General features: G+C 38.5%; 1 protein-coding gene across 1 annotated transcript in view; it reads left to right on the top strand.

The window, feature by feature from the left end:
* Positions 1-7,993, top strand: part of LOC128251571 (uncharacterized) — a 12,957-nt gene extending 4,964 nt beyond the window's left edge. The window contains exons 2-3 of the mRNA XM_052978376.1: positions 709-4,151; positions 7,888-7,993. Coding sequence (XP_052834336.1) covers positions 1,733-4,151; positions 7,888-7,898 — 2,430 coding nt within the window. The 5' untranslated portion in view covers positions 709-1,732 and the 3' untranslated portion in view covers positions 7,899-7,993. The remainder of the gene's footprint in view (positions 1-708; positions 4,152-7,887) is intronic.
* The last annotated feature ends 1,212 nt before the right edge of the window (positions 7,994-9,205 follow it).

The raw sequence follows: 9,205 nt of genomic DNA, 5'->3' as shown, positions 1-9,205 counted from the left end.
AGATTTAGTCAAAAGATTAAAATGTACTTAAAATGTTTGAGGCACCAGAATCTGGTAGGGTAAAAAAATAAACAAAAACAAAATCAAGAGATTTGGTGAATAAAATTTGCTTTTCTTCAAATATATATATATATCATGTGTGTGTGTGTGTGTGTGTAGTTTACACACTCATTTTATTTTATTTTCTCTTCTCTCACTTCTCCGTTTATAATCTATGTGTGTATGTGTTTAGCTGTATGTTTGAGGTTGTCTGTGTGCATACGATGTGTTCGGTGTGTGCGCGTGTTGGTTTATACATTTACGTACCTTCATTTATATATATATATAACAATTTTATTCTGTAAACATTTTATCCTCAGTCACATGATCTGTTCTCATCATTGCATATTTATGACGTAATATTCCATTTTGATTTTTGCAGTAACTTTCATTATCAAGTGTAGAAATTAATAGAATATATATATATATATTTAGCAGTTGAAAATAGAGAATATTTTGGTACATAATATATGTATATATATATATATAATTTCATAAATGTATGTGTAGTTATAAGGAACAAAAGAGTTACGAAGTAATATGAGTGTTTAACTGAATTATATCCACTAAAGACTGTGGTAAAAAAGTATCAGTAGATAACAAAGAAAATCGTTTTAGTTTTGAATTGTTCGTTTATATGATCTGTTTTGCGTTGTTGTTTTCGCATAGAATCCTAAAATTTTGAGAGAAAGGAATAAGGAAAAGAAGTACCAAAAGGAAAAAAAAAAGTTCCGCCAAATAGCCTGGATTATACGCAAAGAGGAAGAAAAAATGACAGCATGTGATCGAAGAAATCCTCAATTATATTCTTAATTTTTCTTCCTTTTTCCGTTCCTACTTCATCGTCTTTAATTTGCAATACGAAACAGTTTCCGCTTCCTCCTACTTACAAACACACATACTCGCAGATATACACACTTATATATACGTGTACATTTGCACGCGTGCTTTTGTTCTTCTCGTTTAAATTTACCTTTAAGCAACCTCATCAAGCTTTATCCGTGAAAAATCTTTAACACAAAACAGTTTACCAACTTCTCTTATACGAATCAATCTTCAGACTGAAGGTGTTATACAAAATATTATATATATATATATATATATATGTATTTATATATATATATATAGCTTGTATATAAGCTATATATATATATATATGTATATACACACATATATATACACACATATATATATAGCTTATATACACATACATAAATAGAGGGAGAGAAAGAGGGTGAGGGTGACTAGACAAGTAATATTTATCACTCTCTCCTACTGTTTAAACCTTTATCTTTATCTCTCCTGTCGCTGTTTTTTGGAAGGTTTCTCTCTTTCTCTCCCCTTCTCCCTTTGTCTTTCTCCATAGCATATATGCACATATAAATATATTTATATACTAAAAGACGCACACATACATGCATATCTATATTTTTATGTACATATCGACATAGAAAAGCGTACGAAAATTGCTCGACATATTACAAAGTGTTATTGAAACTACTTTTTCAAGCACAGATGAACTGACATTTCTTTGAAAAGAATAATTAAATATATACACAAGCAATTACTGATATATTCTAGACATTTCCTATATACCTATATCGATCTATCTCTATAAATATATTGTATATATACATATATATACATATATACACGCGCATTTATATAAATCTGTCAATATCATCTTGTCAAGATGCCCCAGGACAGCGCAAAAGTGGCCCTACATTATACGGGCCAACCTCAGGTTGCTGTAGATGAGGACAAGCAGAAAGTTATATTAAAATATCCAACCAAAAAGGGTTATACCCCTCCCATCTCTCCGATTCAGATATCCGGAAGAGGAGAACATGTTTACGAGGATTCACGGGTTTGCGTCAGAACTCCCGAGAATATGACATTGTCAGTTTACGAGGAGCCCGACGGTGCAACCAGATGCTCGATTAGCCCGGAGGGTGCCAGAGGAGCTCAAGGTGAGATAAACATTTCCATTGCGGAGGAGAAGGAAAAGCCCCGTAAAGTAGAAACGACGAAGCTTATCATAGACCCTTGTTGTCACCACATACACGGTACCACCACTAAGTTACAGCTGAACACGAAGAAGGCCAATTTGTGCCAAAAGTGCGGAAGACCTAAAGCAGATACGTGTCCATTTTCGGAACAGACTGATGCTAAAGCTGTAGTAACCGACTTCATTTGTGAACATTGTCTTAGACATGGCCATATAGTAATAGACAGTGGAAAGACGAGCCGTTCACGTACGCCAGAGTCAAAGTCAAGCCGTTCTCAAACGCCAGAATCTAGATCAGGCCGTGGGCGCACCCCAGAACGAAGGACAGGACGCGCGCGTACTCCAGAATCAAGAAAAGGCCGCACTCATACGCCAGAATCAAGATCGAGCCGTGCGCGTACCCCAGAAGGAAGATCAGAGCGCAAGCGTACGCCAGACGCAGAGATAAGACGTCCACATACACCAGAAACGAAGTTGGTCAAGAGGAAATGTTGTTGTGGAAAAGTAATATATGAACACGTACCGATTACTACTAAAGAAATTACTAAAGATGTGGAATCGCAGGTCGAGGAATCGGACTTCTTGTGTCAAGCGTGTGAAGAGGCCCTTCGATGCCACCGTCGCATTGATGAAGTGGAAATAGAAGATGAGCCGGAAGTTCCTCCTGCACCTGATAAGTTTGAAGAACATCCCTGCCACCACCCTAAACACCATGTGCATTGCATTTATAGTCCTCCTCCTCCACCACAACCTGAAAAGATTATTGAACACCCCTGCCATCACTGTGCTTACACAGTTAAATGCCATTCTGATCCGACTAGATGGCCAAATCAAGAAGAGATAGAGGCAGCACAGCCATTATGCAGTGCAACAAAATGTAAGTACAAAGCAATGAAAGAGAGGAAAGAACAATCTTCAAAATTCGACCCCTTCACTTCGCTTCTCTATGAAGAGATTCATTTTGCCGAAACTGTATTCAGACGATGCAAAAGGTGCAGTAATATATTCTCTTTTAGACCGACCAACAAAATGAGATGTGAATTGGAAATGCCGACATTGTGCGATGAATGCTGTGGGAAACCTCCACCACCTGTACACTGCCACCATGTGCCGCATTATCACCCCGTTGTCCATCATCATCATCATGATCCTCAGCAAGAGCCTCCACCACCTGAGCACCACCACCATCATGATCATGATCATCACCATCATGATCATGATCATCACCATCATGATGATCATCACCATCATGATCATCACCATCATCATGATGATCATGAGCATCACCACCATCATGATCTTCATGATCCCCACCATCATGACCACCACCACCACCATCATGAAGTTATCAAGCCATGCGGATGCAAAAAACCAGTCGTCTGCGAACACTGTCGAGGTACAAATCAAGCCGATACAAATCTGTCAGCTGCGCAAGATTTCGCTAAAATTACTGATTCGGTTGGAAGGAAAACTTATACTTTTGAAACCCCATTAGGAGGAGACAAGAAAAACGCACCGACTGTTGTAGGAAATGTTTGTGTTGACCTAGCACTCTGTTGGGATCCTACTTGCAAACATAAAGGGAAGCAGAATAAAGAATTATTTGGAGGTAGCATAGCCCAAGGTACACCTTTCCCTCTTGATTTTGATTTAAACGTTGATGTTCCACCACTTCCTTTCGCCAAAATTGACCAAGTATTTGATGACGATTCTGTTTGTGAAACATGTGTGTATAGCGAAAGTACGGACACGGCCAATTTCAAGGATCGTGACGAAAAATTGGAACCGTACAGACATTTATATAGCTATCCCCAATCAAATGCCGACGAACCGCAATCAAATGCCGAAGAAGACAGCGTGATAATAAGAGAAACAGAAGATGCCACAACCGAGACAAAGGACACACGATTGGTAGATACTTCAACGTCACCTGACTACATGGAGGATGAAGAAGAAGAGCCAATCATAGTAGAAATTCCAACTGACGAGAAATCTCTACAGGTTGATATTGAGGAGGAAGAAAGGAAAGCCAAAGAATTGATAGACAATGCAAAACCCAAAAAATCTCCCTTAAAAAAAATGCTATGCTGTGGATCAAAACGAGGTAAGTGCCACCGTTAAATATGTTATCTCTCTTTTTTACTCTTTTATACTTGTTTCAGTCATTTGACTGCGGCCATGCTGGAGCACCACCTTTAGTCGAATCGAATCTACCCCCCCCCCCAGGACTTATTCTTTGTAAGCCTAGTACTTATTCTATCGGTCTCTCTTTGCCGAACCGCTAAGTTACGGGGACGTAAACACACCAGCATCGGTTGCCAAGCGATGATGGGCGGACAAACACAGACACACAAACACAAACACACACACACAAACACATATATGTATGTATGTATGTATATATATATATATATATATATATGTATATATATATATATATATATATACGCACACACACACACACACACATATGTATATATATATATTTTAAATATTGTAATACAATAGTATCATACACACACACACACATTATATATATATATATATATATATATATATATATATATATTAAATATCATTGTAGTACAATAGTATCATTTTCTACCCAAATAAAGCACCGTGAAGGTAGAATTATAAATAAGAAATAGTGGTACAACAAGGCATCAAACTTTGCTGAAAATCGTCCTACAGTTGTCGACTGTTATTTCTAGCAAACACTGATGCCTTGTTTTACCACTATTTCTTATACATCCATATATATATATTTGTGTGTGTGTGTGTGTGTGTGTGTGTGTGTGTGTGTGTGTGTGTGTGTGTGTGTGTGTGTGTGTGTGTGTGTGTATATATATATATGCATGTATATATACATACAAACACATACACACACACACACACACACATATATATGTACCGTTTCATATTATACATAAATATACATACATATATACATACATAAATTGAGCAGTAACTACAACAAGCATTGCTTAGGCATAAGCAAACGACGGTTTACTCAGAATACGTTTGAATTTAGAAATTATAATATATGACAAACATATTTTAAATAAATTGAAGTTCGCTTATGCCTCAACCTTGTTTTGCGGACAGCAAAATGCAGTGAATGTTGTTGACTGTTTTCTTTTCATTTAGAGCTACGGTTTTAAATCTTCACAGAGTTACCTTTCCTTGGTATTTCCCATTCAGGAAGGCTAAAGAGCCAGTAACACTGCGTGTAGGAAACCCGTAGTGGGCAAAACTGGGCAGTTATGGTGTTTTTTGATCTATTAACATGAGAGAGAATTTCTCTGCTAAAGCAGCAGTGAATTTGCCTTTAGAAGTTCAATATATCCTGCAGTTTGTCCTTTCGTGATCCTGAAATTCGTCCTTTCGTGGGGTGGGGGAACGATAGAAGAGGTATAAATTGAGCACCGGAGTCGATTTAATCAACTAGGTCACCACCCAAAAACATTTTACCTATTGTGACTATAATAGAAAGGTTAGGCCACACGCGTACACCCGAACGAAGGACACGACGCGCGCGAACTCCGGAATGAAGAAAAGGTCGCTCACGTACGCGCGCGCACACGTGTGTGAGTGTGTGTGTGCATGTGTATTGGCGCATACGTGGCAAGTGTGGTAAGAAGCTTGCTTTCTAGCCATATGATTGCAGGTTCAGTCCCACTGCGTGCCACCTTGAGCGAGTGTCTTCTATTATAACCTCGGACCTTGTGAGTTGATTTGGTACACGAAAACTGAATGAAACTCATCGTATATATATATGTGTGTGTGTGTGTGTGTGTGTGTGTGTGTGTGTGTGTGTGCATGTGTGTGTGTCAGCAACCTAGTCTTCGGTAAATAAAAACCAATCGAATTAGTATCAGGCTTAACATAAGTACGTACTAGTGTCGATTTATTTGGTTAAAGGATATATATATATGTATATATATATATATATATATATGCATATTCTAATATTCTAACCTAAAATAATACGCCATAATATTGTACTTGAGAAAAGAAACCGATATCATGTAGAACTATTTAGTTTCTATTCCTTGCATGCAATGCAACTCTGTAGCGTTTTCCACATGGACACGTCATTCTTGTTGAATGCTGTCTTTGTTGTAGAGATCCAGGCGACCCAGTCGTCAAATGAACGAAGGTATTCCACCCATGACAAGGCCATCTGACTATTGTTACGTGGAACTTCGTTGTATTCTGTCCGTATATGGAAGGTGAATATATTGTTTGAAGAATTTCCGCTGCTATTTGTCATATGCCAGACAAATATTAACGCGTTCTTTTCGTTGACACACGATTGCTCTGAATTACGTTGAGGAAAGCTTCTCTTCATTGGAAATAAGTTGTAGACAGTGAGATTTCTGTGCAGTATTGACTGTGTCAACTGCATCGGCACTTGGAGTTTTCTAATCAAAGGATCCCTCACAAATGTTAAGCTCCCATTAAAGAGAAGCTAGAGCAGATGCCGCACATTGCCCTCCTGTCTGAAATCGCAAATACTCAACGTCTGCAGAAGCTAATCCTCACAGGGTAACTGCCCAACCTTGTTATATGAAACATCTCATTAAGTGACACTCTGCACAGGTTAAGTAATGGTAGAGGTAGAAGCTGTCACGGATAGCTTCGTAGCATTTTTCTTGAGTGATGAAGCAGCAAGTCAGCCAATCGAACGAGATGTGATATACGTAAAATATTGTGACATGCAACGGTGCATTTTCAAAAGAATCATTAATTCTGAATGGAGTAGCCCGCTCAAATATTTTGGACATTTTCTCGTTGATTAATGGGTGACTGGTAATAAAGTCACAGGAAAAGAGTCATAGTAATAAAGTCACAATTTTGGCTAGGAAAAATGTCACAGGTAAAAAAGTCACAATTTTGGCTAGAAAAATGTCACAAGTAAAAAAGTCACAATTAATTTGAGGGATCAGGACAAACTCCTGTGACTTTATTACCGTCACATTTCTACTGTGACTTTTTTTACCTGTGACATTTTTATACTTGGATTCGGTTAATAACAAGAGCAACACCCTCACAGGCTATACTGCCTATATGAACATATCAAGAGATAACAAAGTATTCTGAAAATGACAAAATCCTGCAATGACAGTAACATACAATGTAAATGTGGGCTGAAAAGAAAAAAATTCTTTCTACTATAGGCAAAATGCTTGAAATATTAAGGGTGGGGGGGTGTCTAGTCGATTACATCTACACCAGTGCTCAACCAGTGTTCAACCAATCTTATTGACCTCGAAAGGGTACAAGGCAAATTCGATCCCGCTGGAAGTTGAACGTAGAAGCTAAAGCCTCAAGAAATGCCGCTTATTGTGTGCGGCGGTCTAACGATTTTGCTAGCACATCGTTCCTAATCATGGAAACATTGTTGGATTATTAGAAGCACACGCTTGTCAGCCCTCAGATATATTGCAACAAGGGGTTTCAGTCAACAAGGGGTTTCAGTTATAGACACTCGATTAATGTGGACTGGGTTTCAAAAGGAGAAAAGTTGCCCCAGATTTTGTATATTTTTCGTAGATACTCGCACACGCACGCCCCCCCCCCAGACAACACACGTATATGTATATATATACAAATACAATACACGCACACACACACACAAACATGTGTGTGTATGGATATATCATTGTCTCAGCTGCCGTAGGCGACAGATGAGAATTCTGCAATTTCATGCTAAACAACCTGCACATATGTCTGTATTAAACTTCAGAACTTATTGCTGTTACTGTCATTCTTGTCAACTTATATTTTTTTAAACCCTTTTGCAACGATATATTTTTCTATTCTTTCTTTAATTTTAGGAGGCAAATAACTGATACATACATTACAAATGATAAACTAAAAACAAGAGGAAGATAAAAAAAAAAGGAAGCAAACATTTCATTTTAATAAACATTTAGCCAAGTTGTTCGTGTTTATGTTGTAATTTCTTACTGATTTATATTGCCATCAATTGAATATCTTTTACTTGTGTCAGTCATTGGACTGCAGCCATGCTGGGAACATTGCCGTGAAGGATTTAAGTCGAACAAAGCCGGTTACTTATTCTATCGTATTTCTTTTTGCCGAATCTCTAAGTTATGGAGATGTAAACAAACCAAAACCGGTTGTCATGTGGTGGTGTGGGACAAATACAAACAAAGAGAAACGTACAAGGGACCAAAAAATCTTTGTGGATCACCTCTGTTCTCAGGCACCTGACCACTGCAATCAGCCAAATTAATAGCGGAGCTTGAAGTGGCCCAACGTTACTACACCTAAAAGATTATAGCAGTGTAACACTTTTTCAATCATTGGACTGCAGCCATGCTCGGACAACTGCCTTCAAGGTCTTTTATCGAACAAATCGCCCTCATAAGGCCTGTTAGGTATCCTATCAATCTCTTTTTAACGAACCTCCAGTTTCCAGGGACGTAAACAAACCAAAACCGGTTGTCAAGTGGTGGTGGCGGAGACATATATATAAGCTCACTCCCCAGCTACCTCATTCCAGATTTAGTCTCACTGCATGTCACCTCGGGCGAGTGTCTTCTCGGACCCAGCAAGTCCTCGTAAGTGGATTTGGTTGATGGAAACTGAAAGAAGGCCGTCGTATAAGAAGGTGTAGTTAAAATGTAGCCGACCTTGATTTTTTGCACAAAGTAATAATGCGTGAGCAAAATCTGCATGAACATGTGCAAACAGTTTCGTATCTGCAGGTTGCTCCATTTGGTCGCAGCGACGCGTTGAGAACAGACGTGAAGACATATACTTGTATATGTGTGTGTATATATATATATATATATATATATATATATATATACGTTTTTGCCAACGGTGTGTGGCGTCCTATACAGGACAGTGCTACTGACATTTATAGCCCCAGGAAACATCTCTTCCAGCTGGCTAACGACACACATTTTGTGTCCGGTTAGTATTTGCGAGGAGAGGTCATCGCTCCTATCACTGGCCTTACGTAATGCACACGGAGCTAAGTTTCTGGGTAACGACCCAGAAACTCGAGTTCGTGTGTATCACGTAAGTCTAGAGATGACCCCAGTAGCACTGTCCTGTATAGCACGCCACACATGGTTGGCAATTACATATATATATATATGTGTGTGTGTGTATGCATGTGCA

The sequence above is a fragment of the Octopus bimaculoides genome, unplaced genomic scaffold (assembly GCF_001194135.2).
Source record: "Octopus bimaculoides isolate UCB-OBI-ISO-001 unplaced genomic scaffold, ASM119413v2 Scaffold_217185, whole genome shotgun sequence".
Taxonomy (NCBI): domain Eukaryota; kingdom Metazoa; phylum Mollusca; class Cephalopoda; order Octopoda; family Octopodidae; genus Octopus; species Octopus bimaculoides.
This window is presented reverse-complemented; position numbering and strand designations above follow the sequence as displayed.